Raw genomic sequence first — 18,514 nt, 5'->3', positions numbered from 1 at the left:
AGAAGAAAATGGTAAATACAAATTATTTTTTATGACTAAGAGATTTCAAAGTGAGTTGGGAGGTCATTTCAGAGGTTATGCTTATGTAGGTCTCAGCAGGAGCTCATTGACTGCCACAGCAAACAGTGCCTCAAATAGCAGGGCTCCTGAGGGCTCTAGAGACATCCAGAAACTATAAGCAGGGCAGATAGCTCAGGAATTCGGCACCCTGTCAGTGGGCTTACTTTGGAATTTATGCTCCCCAGTGTAACAGAGTTGACTCATTTACAGGTTCTCTACACCTGGCACTTTTGCCTCTTTTATTTGAACCTATAATTAGCATTATACTTGATAAATGTATGTTGAGCCGTGAATTTCAGCAGAGTTGCAACATTTACTCTCCAGTTCATTGGACTTAGCCAGGACATCTAACAAGGAGGTGATGATGGACAACACCCATCCCAAGGAACAGAGAGGGTGTGCAACTGCAAGCAAACTAGTTCTATCTGCCCCATGAGATCTAAGCTCCTACTCAATTAGAGGCAGAGCAGGCATCATCATTCCCAAATCCTCAAGATTAATAATAATAAGTAGACTCATTATTATTCCACCACAGACTTATTATTATTCTAACAATGGAAGAATTCTTATCATTGATATAAAGGCAGTGGACATCAGAGGTTCTGAGGAATAGGTGTAGTATGGGGGGCATTTTTGGGACACTGGAGTTGTCCTGCATGACATTGCACCGATGGATACAGGTCATTGTATATTTTGTCGTAACTTACAAAATTGTGCGGGACAGAGTATAAACTATAATATAAACTGTAATTCATGGTTAATAGCAATGCTTCAAAAGGTGTTCATAAACTGTAAAAAATGTACCACACTATCGAAGAATGTTGTTGATGTGGGAAAGTGCTAGAGGAGGTAGGAAGTATGGCAAATGGGAATCCCTTATTTTTTATGTAACATTTATGTAACCTAAATTTTCTTTAAAAACAAACAAAATTAATTAAAATAATAAAAAAAGACATTCTCAGAAATGATTAACAAGTAAGCATAAACTCAAAGTGATTCCCAAAATTCTAAAAATACCACCAAAAGGCAGATCTAGAATATCTCTTCCTCCTTCCGTGGTTGATTACAGGTTTTATATTTTCCTATTTAGAGTTTCTGCTTTCCAAGGTAGAAATAAGATTTTCTATCTCAATTACTTTTTTCTTTCTCAAGGAGAAATCTGGATATTTTTGCCTTTGTGATGAAGTAAACCACCAATCTAAGGATGCTCCTCACTTATAACAACTTCTAAAAAATGATTTTACACAAACATTTGTATATATTATATTATGCCAAGAATAATTAAATAAATTAAAAAGAAATGGAACTTTTTAAAACATTTTAGCAAGTACTAATGAGGAAGTAATCTACTCACACTTTCACAGTTTTTTCAATATTTCTGATGCAAAAATCCAGTGTGATCACAACTTCTGTTTTTTTGTGGACAGTTTCGTTATAATCATCTTTAACTAATTCACTAGAAAATAATATTATTTTCATTAGTTTACTTACAGAATTATTTATTTTTCTCTTTGCTATCACCACATTGCTTTACTACTATATGAATACATTTCATAGCACTCTTGATATATTAAGAAAGCAATTCACACTTTTTGGGACACTTTTATTAAAAGAATTTCTATGACCCTTAATGTATTTCTAGGGGAGTTATACTCTTACAAACCATTACTATTAGTCAGATTAACAGTTTAGAAATCTAAGGCATTAGAATTATATAAAGAATAAAAATTAATCTATAATCACATGTAAGTTGTACAGTATTATGTTTTATACCACCAGAATTAATTTTCCCTACTCATAGTAGATTGCTGTCTGACAGATACTTTAAATCAATTAATGTGATCTGTGAAGAAACAAGATGACATGGTAAATAGTCTAAAATATTTACTATTTGGTCCTTTACAGATAAAATGTGTTGACCCTGGTCTACATCAAAGACTTAATTTCCTCATGACTTACCAAACTAATAAGTAAAAGGAATATAAGCGTCATGGTCAGCGACTGGGGTAGATTAACACCATGAGAAAACGACAGCTGTTAGTATCAATACTATAAAAACAAATGGAGTCTATTCTTCTATTTTTTCAGGAACTATTTACTCAAAATAAGGAGGCTTCCTAACAGAAATAGGAAAACATAAGCTTACATACCAGATATGTGATCACACAGAAAAATCTTATAAGGACAAATTTATGGGTTTCACATAAAGGTAACAGGGGAAAAATAGCTCTTTATTCTTTTCTCTTCCTAGAAGTAGCAGCAGAATAATGATGAAATGCTTCATACATCTTTATGCAAGAAGGGATAGGCAGATGGGTACACATAAAAACAAATATTAAAGCTTAAGGGTACTTTAAAACAGTGAAACAGTGTGGTGGGCCTGAAGGATGGAAAGTGACTGCTAATGGGTATTGGATTTCCTCATGGGGGTTGTGAAAATGTTCTAAAATTAGCTAGTGATGCATACTGTGAACATACTAAAACCTCTTTTTTTTTTTTGGTATTGTATACTTTAAATACGTCAAATGTATGGTATGTGAATTATATCTCAATAACAATTAAAAAAAAAGAAGTGAGTACTTCATCTGGGAATGAGGTAGGAAATGGAGGCGGATTCTGAAAACTGAAACCTTAGAAGAACTGCAGATTGTAATGTATTGCAACAATTCCAAGACAGAGAAATGACAGTGATGTCAAGGTTCTTGGAAAAGGAATTTGCCATTTCATTGAACAGCATGGTATAAGTTTTTAAATTCAGATATTATCTGTCCTGTTTCACAAGGTTATTGTGAGAATGAAAATGAAAAAATATTTCCCAAAATGTTTTGCAAACTGTGAAACAAATGTATTAAAAAAACCCAAAAAAACAAAACCAAGCACCTAATGAAGTCTGAGGAGGCAGAGTATCAGAAACGGAATGATTATAGTTATGTAGGAAAGTCTACATGAAGATCAATTTTCAAATTTTGATCAGTTACTTACATCAACCATCGTATGCCTTTTCGCATTAATTCCTGATAAAGCAGTAAGGTACTGGTGATTCTACAGGCATAACACACAACCCCTGTTATTGCCTAACGAAGAAATATAAAATGTTAATATTTGGCGCTGACTGTAGTACAGTATAAGAAAAGCTTATACACAACCTTCTCAAGTTTAGGACTTTCTCTTAGGTTAACTAGAAACTACCAATTTCTAAAAGTTAAGGGGAGAGAGACAGCTGCAATAAATATTTCTTCTTTAACATTAGCTAAACAAGCAATTTCTTCATAGAATTTTTAAATAAAGAGTTCAAGAAAGGATAGGAAGTAAACACAAACTAAGATAGAAAAGTTAATTTAAAAGGATAATTTCCTGTGCCATATAGGCATATATAAAGATGAGATACTTTTTATTGCTTCCACTATTGATAGGGCAATTTAAATTTAGAGGTTTACACAGTAATTCAATTAAATATACTAACCTTAGCCGTGCTAGCATCCACATCTAAGTCATAACGTGGATGTACTTTAGGGAGGGAAACTGAAAAATGAAATAAATTACTTAAGATGAGAAATTTAAAATTTTTAATTCTTTAATATAGTAAATAGGACTCTTATGTTGAAACAGTAGTGACAAAATTTCTTAGTGTACTCTTCTTGGTTAAAACACCACTTGAAACGATAATGCTAATTCCTTAAAAAATTACCTACAATATTTTAAAGTAGTTTTTAATTTTCCTTAAATATATTCTAGTACAACAAGCTTAATATTTCTCTTGAAATCTAAGCCAAATACCAATGATCCAAATAGGAATTTTAAAATCTGGGTAATTAAATTTTTTACCAGTAAGATCAGTACTTTCAAATTTTTGAAAAATTCAGATCTTAGTTTCTTAGTTTAATTAAAGCCTGGCACAGTTTCTTATATACATTGGGCACACAATAGATATTTGCTGAAATTTAGGAGAATGTAATAGTTAAATTTTGATTGTTAGCAAAATACTAAAAGCAGAGAGCAGTGAAATGCCCACTGACAAACTATTTTGCCATTTTATGAAATAAAATATCTGAAGTCATATTATGTGGCCTAAATATAAGGCTTTTCAATTTTACTGCTATTCTCATTGAACTAATTTACAAAATTTTAATATTTATGAAAGTTTTACATTAATGTCATCATTAACCAATTTTCTGATGATTATAAACTTTTCATAACCACAGGATTACATTTTTAAAAATAAAATTTTATTGAAGTACTTTGCTCCTACGTGAACATACATAAACAATAAGTATATAGTAAAAACTGTGAACGCTCCCATACATCACCCCACAACAGGATTACGTTTTATTGGCTAGTAAGAACAACAAGAAAAACCCCAACTTACTTTTATCATATATTAATCCTATAGTGCTCAGAGGTTCCCGGCTTACTACAAAGATGGGATTTTCTTGAGTAGTTTTAGGGAAATGCTGTGCCAGTCTTCCAGGTTCTAGAACTAAACGTCGTCCTTCATAGATAAGTTCTTGATTTGAAGAAATAATTTTGGTTTGTTTATACAACAGTTCATGAAATACAGTAGCACTATTGTGGAAAAAATTCAAAAGGACAACATAATTGGGGATAAAATGAGAGGTATAAAGCCTCCCATCCCTTTTTTAAAAAATCGAGAAACGCTACAACATCCATTACTAAGTGGTGTTTCCGAGATCACATGCAAGACATATAAACACAATTTTGTTAATGTGGATGATACAAAGTATATTAAAGTGAAAATTCCATATAACCTTTTCACACAGCAATCAATTCTAAGATGGTTTTAGGTTTGGATACTTGTGCAATATAAACCATTCTTAATATTTAATAATGGGTCGCTAACATAGCAGACAGGGAAAGAGCACTGACTCTGAAGCTGGATTTCCTGAGTTCAAATCCCAGCTCTTTTACTTACTTTTTGTACAAGTAAATAACTTAATTCCTCTGTGCTAAATATCCTTATCTATAAAATGAGAATGATATGTAATAAATAAATATGTAAAGATGGGAGAACAGTACTTTCAACAATACAATATTTATAAAATAAATAAATAAAACCAGGTATTTAAGGAAGTGGACTTGGGCCAGTGGTTAGGGCGTCCATCTACCTCATGGGAGGTCCGCGGTTCAAACCCCGGGCCTCCTTGACCTGTGTGGAGCTGGCCCATGCGCAGTACTGATGCGTGCAAGGAGTGTCCTGCCACGGGGTGCCCCCCACATAGGGGAGCCCCACGTGCAAGGAGTGTGCCCCGTAAGGAGAGTTGCCCAGCGCGAAAGAAAGTTTGGCCTGCCCAGGAATGGCGCCGCACACACAGAGAACTGACACAACAAGATAACACAACAAAAAGAGACACAGATTCCCGTGCTGCTGACAACAACAGAAGCGGGCAAAGAACATGCAGCAAAATGGACACAGAGAACAGACAACTGGGGGGGAGGGGAAGGGGAGAGAAATAAATAAAAATAAATCTTAAAACAAACAAACAAAAAAACCCGCAGGTATTTAAAAAATGATGCTGTGGGGAAAAAAGGTAGAATTCTCTTACTTATATCTATGAAATCAAAGAAACATTTCAGTAGCAATGAAATCTAACAAAAAGCCTGGTCTGCCACAAGCCTCTGACATAATTGTCTCAGGCTTGGTAGGCATTTTCTGTTGGTGTATCCTTTTAAAATGAAAATGGTGACCAACACCTAACTATGACAAATATTTATTTATTCAGGCCTATAAAGTACCAAATATGTTATCTACTTTATTCTCTAATAAAGTACTGGTAAAAATCCCTTTTAATAAGTTTTATAAAGAATAAATAATATTGTCCAAACAGAAACTAAGGCAAAGAGAGTGTAATTTTTTTCATTTTTTAAAAATTTTGAGATAATTTTAGATTCATATGCAGTTGTAAGAAATAATAGCAAGATATGCCATATGCCTTTCTTTCTGTTTCTCCCAAAGTTAACATCTTGCATAACTACAGTACAGTATCACAGCGAGGGAATTGACATGGATACAATCCTTACATCTTATTCAGATTTCTCCAGTTTTAGATGCAAATATGTATATGTACATATTTAGCTCTACTTTGTTACATGGTAGATCTATGTGTGGTGTAACAAGATTTTGTTTACGTAAAACAAACATTTATAAAATATTTGTCCAGCACTCACAAGCGCTTTGTTATATACAAAATAATAACTATACTAACTATATTCAAAATTTATGCTCTAATGTTGTTTAAATGACATTACAGTACTCACAATAACACCTGATCAATTTACTAGCAGATGCTAGTTGTGGTTATGTGATTACCTAATTTGAGATAAGGTACAGAAACAAAAGTCATAAAATTTGCAACTTAGGGAAAAGCTAATTACAATTTTTAGAAAGTTAGAAAATTAATCTTTTTACTCCAAAGATAAGTGAAAAGGAATTTACTAAGTACCCAAACAAAATTTTCTAAGTGTGGAAGGGTAGTTTGGTGAAGCTGAGGCATCTTTTCCTTTTCATCTCCAAATTTAACAAGACATTTATTATATAACACAACATGATATAAGAAGAAAATCAAAAAGTACTTACGTATTATAGCTGTGAATATAAACCTTATGAGCTGTCATTTGCTGTAGTGAAAAAACGTGAATTATCATTCGGTGAAGTATATCACTAGTTTCTGCAAAAAACTGGTCAAAACCCCAACACTTTTCCTGATCCGCCTCAAGGATGTTAGCAAGAACAGGTGTAAGTAGAACTTGCAGACCCCTAAAATAATATTGAAAAAAGTTACTTGAAGAGTGAATGTATCATATTTCGTCTTGTTACAAAATCATAATATGTACTGACAAATCAAGGCTACTACTAATATTAATTGAAAAAATTTAAAATTTGCCAACTTTTCAGAAAGCCAGGTAACTTGGTTTAATATCACTTATCAATGAATCAGAGTAGTTACAGCATCTTTAACCTATCTTTTACTGATTACTTTTTTGATTTTCTCTTTCCTAAGTTTCCTCACTATTCTGAACACATTATAATATTGTATACACATGGCTAGCCAGGTGAGCATGAGGGTTAAGAGAATGGTTTGATTCCCAGCATCAAAAAGTCTTTAACGTCCTTTTATCATGCATCTTAATATGTAATTTTATAATGTTGAATTTATATGCCTTTTTCAGTATACTTCTTTAGGTAGTAGTCTATCAAATGATTAATGCCAATGTTCAACAACACAGACTCTGACTAATAAGCTTACATACACATTTTTAAAAATGAATGGAAGTACCTTTATTCTTTCCTGTGCTATCACCAGATTATAAAGCATGATCACATAGACTTCAACTTATATATAATCTGAACTAGTCTTAGGTAATAAAATCCATCTCTCTAGTCCTTCTCTTTACCTCCACTACCCTGTGCACTGATGGGCTGAAAGCAGGCTTGGTTATCATGATGAATATGAGGTGGCTGTGTGGTAACGTAAGTTAGTCCAGGCATTCTTGCTAAAACTATGGAAAGATCTTCCCATTGCACTTTCAAAGTTGTGAGAATTTCAGTCTGGGAATGCCAGCAGCCATCTTGTGGCTGCCAGGAAAAAACCTGAACGAAGAGAAACCAGAGGAAAGCAAATCTGGATGGGAAAAGACCAAATCTTGATCACACAGTCTGAGTGCTAAGACTCAGTCCTATACATCAGTGAACTTTTAATTACAAAGTCATCCTACTTCCTTCTCCTCTTAAACCAGCCAAGTGAGGTTTTTTCCCTCACTTGTTATCCAGTCTTGACTGATACATATAAAAGCGGATGGTTATCTTTTTTGTAGCCCATTACATTTTTCCTAGTTGTTATCATTGCTGATTTGTAGTACAGAAAATTTTTACATTCTTAAAAAAAAATATATTTTCTGGTAGCTAAGCAATTTTTATCAAAGAATTTATAGCTTGGGTGTTGAAGACTGATAAGAAAGAGAAAGACCTGTTACACTCCAGAATTATGCACTCTATAGTTCAGAGATTATCATTCTGATTTTCAGCAATATCATTAAACGGCAACGGTTAATTTCCTGATGCCCTGAAATTTTATCAGTTTTGCCCAAGATCCCAAAAATGAGTATTTCCTAAATCAAACTGAACACATCAAATATAAAGCTGAATGGGATTAATAGGGGAAATGTTAAATTGTATATATGGTAGAATAATAATAATAGAAAAAAATCCATGGAACCACACGACACTAACAGCAAACCCTAGGTTAAGCCATGGATTATAGTTGATAGTACAATTATAAAAAATGTGTTATCATCAATTGTAATAAATGTTCCACACCAATGCAAGGTATTGGTGGTGGTGTGGTATTAAGGGAATCCTGTTTTTGCGTATGTTTGTTCTGTAAACCCACAACTTCTCTGATAAAGGAGGAAAAAACCCACAACACAATACTGTTATATAATATTAAATTTCTGTTCTCCAACACAACAGATTTCTCTAAGAAATTCTAGATGTACAACAATTTGATTTTGGAAATTAAAAAAAAACACACAAAAAACAAATTGTTATAACAATGGTTTTAAATGATTTTAGCAGTAGAACAGAACTCTTGGCTTAAATGAACTTTTACAGAACCCAATATGGAAAATGGTGATACTTTATTAGGTTTTAAATATTTACTTATATGTTCAAAGTCACACAAAATGTACTCATAATATGCTATACCAGTAAATCATAAGTGTGCATATTTACTTATGATTATACAACTACCACACTCAAGAAAAATGGTAGTTAATTATTGATTAGCTTATTGACCCATGTTCTGGTTTTACTTGCAGAAAGAAATCTAAAATAATTTATTTTTTATTTATTTTACTTTAATTCTTTCTTTGGGACAAGAGGATTCTTATGACAATACAATTTTCCCCCAGTTCTGGCTGCTAAACCAACAAAGACCCAAATGAACATTTCGAATGCTGGAAAAAGTACTAGTAATTACTATTCTTGCCCTCTGAGTAATTCTGAATTCTTTTTTAAAATGAGGGTAATATTAAGCTTCTTGAGGCGTTTTTTAAATGAATTCCAACTGAGAAATTTACTCATATCTTTATGACTCTTTGAGGTCAGTCAGTTTGGAGGTCAGTATAAAATATACCAAGCTAGATAACCACATTGGGTAGAAATTCCAAGACCAGAGATTAGCCATCTCAAATATGTATGCCCTTTGTCATAACAGAGATCTGGTGAAATTATTTATATATATCAAAATAAATCTTTACATTACCACAAAGGCACAAGAACTCAAAGTATATGTTTTATTAAAATCAATTTTAAAAAAAACACACTACATGTGATTTTAGTCAAAAAATATCTCAAAGAACGGGATGCGGACTTGGCCCAACAGATAGGGTGTCCGCCTACCACATGGGAGGATCGCGGTTCAACCCTGGGCCTCCTTGACCTGTGTGGAGCTGGCCCATGCTTGTGCTGATGCATGTAAGGAGTGCCCTGCCACACAGGGGTGTCCCCCACATAGGGGAGCCCCATGTGCAAGGAGTATGCCCTGTAAGGAGAGCCACCCACCGCGAAAGAAAGTGCAGCCTGCCCAAGAATGGCACCGCACACATAGAGAGCTGACACAGCAAGATGATGCAACAAAAAGAAACACAGATTCCTGGTGCTGCTAATAAGGATGGAAGCAGTCACAGAAGAACACACAGTGAATGGACACAGAGAGCAGACAAGTGGAGGGGCAGGGGAGTAATAAATCTTAAAAAAAAAAAAAAAAACTCAAAGAAGAGAATTATACACAACATACTTACCTAGAAAGACTACAGGAAATAGGCATGTCTCCACTCCAGTCAATTGGTCCGTTTTCTGCTTTCTGCACTCCAGATATTGCACCAGAAGGCTTTCCAGTAATTATCTTATACCTTAGAAGAATAAAAGTAGAATAAAATAAGCAGTTCATTATTGCATTGCTTATAATGGGCTTTGCAAAAGTATTTCCTCAATTGCACCTACAATTATCTACTAGACGAAACTTTGTGATTGATGGTCACAGGATCCATAAAACAATCAAAATACTTTGAATCTGACTGACTGAAGTAGAATAGTGGTTGTACGAATATTTTATATATGCCATAATTAATTTTCATTTGGGATCTCAGAGTGCCATATTACAGCATCTTGATGTTCACAACAAAAATATTAATTTTTCCATCTGAAAAAATCGAGCAAACACAAAAGAAGTTATGTCACAGAATGTCTCTTGAGCATAAAAAAAAATCTCATCTCTCTTACCAGTATTATCCAAAGGCACAGTCAATTGGACTATGAAATTACTGCAGAATGAACAATAACAGTTTTTTAAAAGATAAAACTACACAAAGCACAGTATCAGGAAAATTTTCTTTGCATATTGAAAAAATATATACACATACCAAAACAGTTGCATGAACCAAGCTGGATTTTTTTTTTTTTTGTATTTTTAGGAGGTACCCGGGGAATGAACCCAGGACCTTGTATGTGGGAGCAGGAACTCAATCACTGAGCTACAACCACTCCCCCGAACCAAACTTTTGAGCCAAATTTAATGTGATTGTTGATTAAGGTGATAAAAATAAAGATGAACTAAACATAGAGATGGAGAGGGAAGCAAATGAACATTATAATGATGTAGCAATTCAATGAAAGCAATCTTTTTAGGTTTCAGCGCTACCTTAAACAAAACCTAAAAGTAGGAGAGAAGTAAAAGAGCATGTATACCTTTAAGAATGCTTTTACCCTGATGAAAATTTAAAACACAATACAGCAGCCTCTCAAGTAAGTTTATAGATATTTCTGGTTTAACATCTACATAAATGTGCTCTGAACACATCAATATATATTTTTTCAAAAAAGTAGAATAAACCAATACAACTGATTTGGATCTGTTTGTTGCTTCCTCAGCATACCAGCCAGGATTGCTGACTTAGATTTTCAAAGAATAAGGAAATTAATATGAAAATTAAGTTGCATTCACAGGAGAAATATCTGACTATGAGGAGTAAGTGGAAGGATGTGAAATTAATGCAAGAAAAGAGAAGTTGATAGAATAAACGGCAGAATTCTTAAAGGAATGCCCACAAGATGCTGAGAGATCAATACTGCAATAAGGTGAGATGAATGCATTCTTTAATAATAAAGTAAAACAGTCATTACTCACTACTTGAAGCACCTCTGAACATTCATTAGCATCAACATTTACAAAAAGTTTAGTTTCTGTGTAAATAAAGAAATTCTAATGATATCTCTGCCCACATGGTGGTCAGACAAAATCATCAGATATTCCTAGCTATTTACATGTTATAAGTTTCCTTTATTAAGGAGCATGACACTGTTATTTAATCCACTTTTAGAGTAGCAAGCAGTAGACAGTTATAAAATATAACCGGAAATAAAAACATGATTAACAGGCACAATTTAACTTTCTTTAAAGAGATTTATTTTATTCCTCCCCCCCCCCCCCCGGTTGCCCCCATTGTTATATGATCTCTGTGTCCATTCGCTGTGTGTTCTTCTGTGTCTGCTTGTATTCTCATTAAGGTAGTTCTGGGAACCGATCCTGGGACCTTCCAGGGTGGGAGAGGCGATTACTCTCTTGTGCCACCTCAGCTCCCTGTTCTGCTATGTCTTATTTTCTCTCCTCTGTGTCACTTGTTGTGTCATCTTGCTGTACCAGCTCTCCGCTGGCTGGCACTCTGTGCAGGGCAGCTTTCCTGCGCAGCGCAGCATTCCCATGCGTGCAGCACTGCTGTGCAGGGCCACATTCCCGTGTGGGCCAGCTCGCTGTGTGGGCCAGCTTGCCCTCACCAGGAGGCCCTGGGCATTGAACCCTGGATCCTACATGGTAAGTGGGAACCCAATTGGATGACCTCGTCCGTTTTCCCAATTTAATTTTTATAGTTTTAATTTTTTAAAAATTTATTTTTTAAGATTTATTTCTCTCCCCTTCTCCCCCCTCCCCCGAGTTGTCTGTTCTCTGCATCTATTTGCTGCGTGTTCTTTGTCCGCTTCTGCTGTTGTTAGCGGCACAGGAATCTGTGTTTCTTTTTGTTGCATCATCTTGCTGCGTCAACTCTCCGTGTGGGCGGCACCATTCTTGGGCAGGCTGCACTTTCTTTCATGCTGGATGGCTCTCCTTACGGGGCGCACTCCTTGCATGTGGGGCTCCCCTGCACGGGGACACCCTTGCGTGGCACAGCACTCCGGCACTCCTTGCACGCATCAGTACCGTGCATGGGCCAGCTCCACACGGGTCAAGGAGGCCCAGGGTTTGAACCTCAGACCTCCCATGTGGTAGACAGATGCCCTAACCACTGGGTCAAGTCCACTTCCCATATAGTTTTAATTTTTAAAAAACAATTTGAAAATATTTCAAACTTACAGGACAGATGCAAAAATAATATAGGACCCATACAGAGAACTCCAATACCTACCACTTAGATACTGGGATCCACCCATGGAATCCACCAGCTTTTTACATTCTGCCACATTCGCCTTATTATTCTGTCTGTCTGTCTGTCTGTCTACCTACCTACCTACCACTTACCTACCTACTTTTTTTCTAAACCTTTGAGAGTAGGTAGTATTCATGTAGCTACCATTTATTTTTAATGAGATAAACACAAACTGATTCTCAATCTTGGTTAACAAAGAAATTTTATTAAAAAGGCATTGCTGAAGTCCAGCCAATGAAGGATGGAAGTAGAATGCCCAGTGGTACAAACATAGTGAAGCAGGGGGAAGATGTGAGAAACTATAACATGATGGATGACCAGAGGGCAATCAAGGCCAGTGATTCTCCAGGCGAACAGAAATACAAGTATTTGTATCATATAGCTGAAGTCCAGTTACACGCATACAGAGATATTTTGGAGGAAGAAGTTAAGCAATGTGCAATGGCATAATTAGTTATAAGATAGATACTGAGACTGTTGAACTCCTTCAAACACTAGAAGTAAAAACTCAAGGAGATGACTTACAATCTTTACTGTTTCACTTTTTGGATGAGTGTTTTTTACCCCAGGAAATGAAATTACTCAGTATTGATCAAAGAAACAGAAAATTACAGTCTAAGTCTGAAGTCCAAGCAACTTCAGAAAACCGAAGTCAAGGCAATAACATAATCAGCAATGCAGGTCTATAGTGAAGAGAAGTCAGACGTTTTTGTGATCACTGACATTTAAGATACAAAGAAAAGACTCCTATAAGAACTGTTATTTACTATCCTTTTGGCAAAAGCCATATGGGAACCAGCCCCACGACCCAGGCCCACCGCCAGCACTCTGGCGCATCAGCCTGCTCTTCTGTTGCCTCTGTACCCTCACCAAATACAGTTCGATAAAAAGAATAATTTGAGAAAAACATTCCTACACCTAGAATTTTACTTTTCAAGTTTATTAAGACAGATCTACATGTACATTAAAAGAGTTTGTTATGAGAAAGAACTATTCTGTATTTCAGTTGGTTTTCTTAGAAGAAATAATTGTAGTTGAACAACTGGAAGACTTCTCTATAAAGGGCCCTGATTTTCTCTTTTTTAAAAACACTGATGTATTAAACTTGACCATTTTCCCATAAGAAAAATTTGATACTAGACCTTGAAAGTGGGCTTTCCTTCTAACATGTAATTATGTTTTAAAGCTGGTATATTTATGTAGTTAAAGGAGACAAGAATTTTTTTTCTTTCCTTTTTCCCCCCCTTACCCAAGCTACTCATCTCCAAGGACACAAAGGAAAACAGTTGTAAAATTACCTGAATTATTAAAAAGCAAATTAATTTATGTGCAACTTTACTTGAGGTATTCTCTCTTGTGATCAAGAGTTTGCGAAGTTTGCTATTTATTCACAGGTACGTAAGAAAGGATTGCTATTGGTAGTGCCAAATACAGAATCTGCTGAACTGGAGCTAATAGGAAAAGAATAGCTGTAAGCTTTCTGAGAGCTCTCTGAGCATTATGTAGGCTCTGGGGTAATGCTCCTTAGCCTTCACTTTTAGACATATTTTATAAATTTAAGGTGTGGCTCTTCAAGTAAATCATGTCCAGAATAGCCCCTTTACTTTTTTATTAGGATAAATTCCAAGGTGAATTTTTTTTTGTTTTCAGGGACCCCTTAGCATATCTTGGGCTACTGTCATAAGGGCAACGGGAGAGTCAAATCTAGAATAAGACTTCTAAGGTTAGGATATATTAAAACCAAGAGGGACAAAGACTTAACTAAGAAAAAAAGGGTACACTGCCACATCTCCTACCATCAGTGCCATATAATGGGGTTCAATAAAAACAAGTCAAATGTAATTATGCAATACAGATTATATTTCTTTTTATTTACAATAAATTTATCATTTACTTAAAAAAAAAAAAAAAGGCACTGCCTGCTAAATTTAGCAAAATGTTAAAACTGGTATATCTGGTTATCTGGCAGCACAGGAGGAATATATTGGAGTCCTCCGTATGGGTTTCATATAATTTCTGCAACTGCCCTTAAGTTTGAAATAAAAAGTTTAAGAAAGAAAAAAGGCACTGCTATAAAACAGAGTCAAGGTGACGCTATATGAAAATTATCAGTACAACTAATGATGTCTTCTTTCCATGGATATGTACATTGTCCTTGCTGGAAAATATTTAGATATCCAGATCTTAGCAACATTCATAGTCCTATCTGAATTTGGTTTACTTCCTCAAACCAGCAAAAGGAAAACTATGCTTCTTCCTCAATTTTCTGAGATGAGAGCAAAGTAAAAGATTGTAATTTTAAAGCTGTGTTTATTACTTTATGTTACGTTTATTATAAAAAACTGAAGTCAAATATATAAAAGTCTGAGAGAAAGATCAAGACCTAAAAGAGTAGTTGGCTAGATTAGGCTGCCAGTGAGTTACTGTCCCACACTATTCACTGAATCAAACAATATTCATAACCTCCATAACCTCACAGTTTTATTCTTACATAGGTTGGCTGTTTCTCATGAAGAAAGGGCATTTATTAATTTCTTTTAAAATAAAAAGAAGCATGGACAATGTATGGATGAATTTCATAAGTTTCATATCTAAAAATCGTCTGTTTTTCCCAATTATTTGGTTTACAGAGAGTGATTTTTTAGTAATTATAATTATGGCCACATATAAATTTATACTGTACTAGGAAAATTCATTCTGTGGCTTGAACCTGAAAAACTAGAATAAAACCAATTTAATATTGTAATAGTGACCCCCAATTTTTTTTTTTAAAGAAATCATACCAGTTCAGGATGAGAATTATATTTCTTTTAGACCTTGTAGTGGTTCTAGTACTCCACATAAATGTTTTTTTTTTTTCTTTTCAGTTCAACGGAGGAAAAACCCTGATAACTACATAAAACAAAATAAGTGTTATACTGAAATAAAATGTAGAAAGCAATATATTTTTAATGATGGACCAAAGATTCTAGGATGAGAAAAATTAAAAAAAAAAAAAAGAAAATATAACCAAATACTAGGCTCTTTATACTTTGCATATAAGACATTTAAACATGATATGTAAAATTATGCTTATATACTTTTATATGAGGCTGCATTCTTATTCAAAATCAGATAGCTTAAAATATCAGAAACGCTTGCTAAACCAATTTTCGTTTGTGTAAATCTCTAAGATAGTATTACACAAAATAAGATAGACATACTTTTAAAATTATTTCTAATTTTAGATGTAGAAACCACTTACATCACTTCCTTATTTCTACGAGGCCCTTCAAAAGGTCTAAATGGCAGTGATCCAGTAGCTGCATGGTAAAATGTTACCCCAATGCTCCAAAGATCAACTGTTGCTCCATATTTCTTCTGATGATCTTTTCTTAGCACTGCTCTTTCATACATGTCAGGATGCTAAAAAGAAAAAAAGGAGAAAAATAACTATTAACTTGTGACCTACTGAAAAATAATATGGAAAAAAATAGGCACTCAATAATCCCTAAAACTTCTATCATATTTTACTCACATAACCTCACTTTTTTATTCTGAAAGACTATTTTACATCTTTCTCACTCTCCTTAAACCTCTAATACCACCTTCTTTTACCCCCAATTTTAATGACCTCACTTTGTAATACAACAAGGAAATAGAAGAAATAAGAGCTCAACTTTCCCTTATGCCTTTACCAAATACCAACCAACTTGCATTTGTGTCCATACTCTACATTTTCTTTCGAGTTAAGCCTGGTTCCTATCAGCCTGGCTCCTATCAAATGCCACGTTTTCCATTTGTGCTTTGGAGTTCATCATACCATCTGACCAGTTCCAGGAATCAATTCCTGCAATTAACCCCTTTTATTTTATGTATCAGTTTCCTCTTCTATATTGGATCATTTTATCAGCTTACAAACAGGTTTTAAAAACCCTGTATTGACTCCACATCCCTCTCCAGCTATCACCCAATTCTCTGCTTCCCAGCACAGCAGAAGTTTTCAAAATGGCTGTCCACACTCATACCTATCTTTAAGTCCTCAGATCCCATTCAGGCCAATTATTACCTAATATTTAAATACTTTGACTTCTAAAATCTTTCTCCTGCCCTGAGTTCCAGATGTTCCTACTGTTCCTTTGATATCTAGTACCAGCTGAAACATAACCTGTCCAAAATACTCTTGGTCTTTCCACTCAAGCCTATTTCCCCCTTATCTGTATCCTCTAAGCAAAAAGCATCAACATCTCCCCAGTTGCTCATCCCCCAAACCTACTTTTCTCTCATCCCTGATACACAATCTGCAAGTTATATGGCCTCTGAGATTATAACTAAATTCTCTAGATCAAATCAGGACTAGCCTGACTTGGTTCACTGGGGATCTAGGGATTTAGATAAGTAGATGTTCTGATATTAAATATATATATGGCCTTAAGCACACAAGACATTGTACTAACTGCTGAGAATAGGTGGATCCTAAAGGACATGGTTTATGAGCTTACAGATCCAGACTGAGATTCTCATGGGTATTTACCTCTGTAGAGAGTAACCACTAGTCACACACACTTAACTACCTGACATCTGTTCATATGGGAGCTGTTTAGAGGCAATTTTAAGATTCTTGGAAGATAAATCTATAAAAGTAGATTCTGGACCAGAGTAGAGTCACCACCCAAATGTCCTCAGTTACACTGTGGGATCTGATTTTGGTTGGAGAACTTGGAATTCATGCAGGTAACACTGGTCAGAGGGTGCTTCTAAATGATATAGTGCATGAAAAGGAGAGGGGCACTCTTTTGGGAAATATACTTTATTAGAAATCAGAAGTTGAGATATATATGAAAAGATCTGAGGTTTCAGGCATATGTCCAAATATAAGCCTATCAGATATATGGTGTTGAAGTCGTTCAGGTGGTTTGGTAGCACAGCATGTAAAGTAACTCTTTTCCAAAGAAGTGCTGGCCAGACTTTTTACCTATTATCTGGCACTTTGTGTATAAATGGTGTTGTGGATAGGCCATGAATACCTAGACATGGCTGATATTTCTGGAACATGAGGCTGTCAACCTGGAGGTACAGCGATTCTAGGAGACAAAGGGATGCCCTCCTCAAAAGGTGCAAAATGTAACACTTTATTGGTATATTTGGAAGCTATTAAATATTTCTCAAGGAGTGACGGGCTGGGAAGTGGCTTAACATATACTGGATTGATATGCCTGTGACAACTGGCTCTCTCCTGAATGAGCCTACTTGTATTCATGTAGGGCTTGATATTACTAGGCATGGGCCATTGCATCTGGAACAGGGGCAAAAGGAGATAGCTACTCTAAAGTTCTTATGATTATGTTATTGAGATGATACCCAGTATATTAAAAATGGTAGAGGAAAGAATATGGACTTTTCTTTGGATTTTAACAAATTGGCCTTCAATTCTTGAGACTTTAAAAATGAGGGCAGTTTTCATTCAATTACAGAATATTTCTAGATTGCTGATTTTTACCTGTCTCATTACCTATACTATCTCATTTTGTAATTTCTGGTGTACCAATGTACTATATTTGAAAACTTTTAGCATAGATAACAATGTGATCTTGGAGTTAATTTATTTAACGTTCTGCGCTTCCCAATTTAAAAGCCTGTTAGAGGAAAAGCTAAACTGTGGTCCTAGAAGGTTATGTGGAAGCATAATGTTGGTACTGGGGTAAAAGTCTCATTGAAGGCTAGGTCTGTTTTGGTCATCACAACATCTAGAAATGGCTACTGGTATTTAGTGAGCAGACCAGGGAGGACAGAAATCCTGCAGTTAATGGGATACATTCTGCATGACTTCTGAATATCTTGCCAGATAGTCGTGTAAGAAACCTGTTCATGATTATCCAAGCCCATTTTATATATAAACACAAAGTATTTTTTGCCAAAAATGCAACAATATGTAAGTTGAGGGAAGAGTAGTTTGTTTAGTTAGAAATTTACCAGGATT

The 18,514-nt window shown here is 35.0% G+C and overlaps 1 protein-coding gene and 1 pseudogene across 2 annotated transcripts in view; one reads left to right on the top strand and one right to left on the bottom strand.

Moving 5' to 3' along the window:
* The window catches only part of TBK1 (TANK binding kinase 1), a 90,485-nt gene that overhangs the window by 48,062 nt on the left and 23,909 nt on the right, over positions 1-18,514 (bottom strand). For both annotated transcript variants that reach the window (XM_058308365.2, XM_058308366.1), the window contains exons 6-12: positions 15,800-15,960; positions 9,877-9,987; positions 6,653-6,832; positions 4,427-4,623; positions 3,524-3,582; positions 3,043-3,134; positions 1,415-1,516 (exon numbers count right to left, since the gene is read on the bottom strand). In XM_058308365.2, the coding sequence (XP_058164348.1) occupies positions 1,415-1,516; positions 3,043-3,134; positions 3,524-3,582; positions 4,427-4,623; positions 6,653-6,832; positions 9,877-9,987; positions 15,800-15,960 (902 nt within the window). The remainder of the gene's footprint in view (positions 1-1,414; positions 1,517-3,042; positions 3,135-3,523; positions 3,583-4,426; positions 4,624-6,652; positions 6,833-9,876; positions 9,988-15,799; positions 15,961-18,514) is intronic.
* Positions 12,790-13,284, top strand: LOC101427175 (protein archease pseudogene; annotated as a pseudogene).

Source organism: Dasypus novemcinctus, chromosome 12, assembly GCF_030445035.2.
Source record: "Dasypus novemcinctus isolate mDasNov1 chromosome 12, mDasNov1.1.hap2, whole genome shotgun sequence".
NCBI classification, from domain to species: domain Eukaryota; kingdom Metazoa; phylum Chordata; class Mammalia; order Cingulata; family Dasypodidae; genus Dasypus; species Dasypus novemcinctus.
The sequence above is the reverse complement of the archived record's forward strand: the minus strand, read 5'-3'. Positions and strand labels throughout refer to the sequence as shown.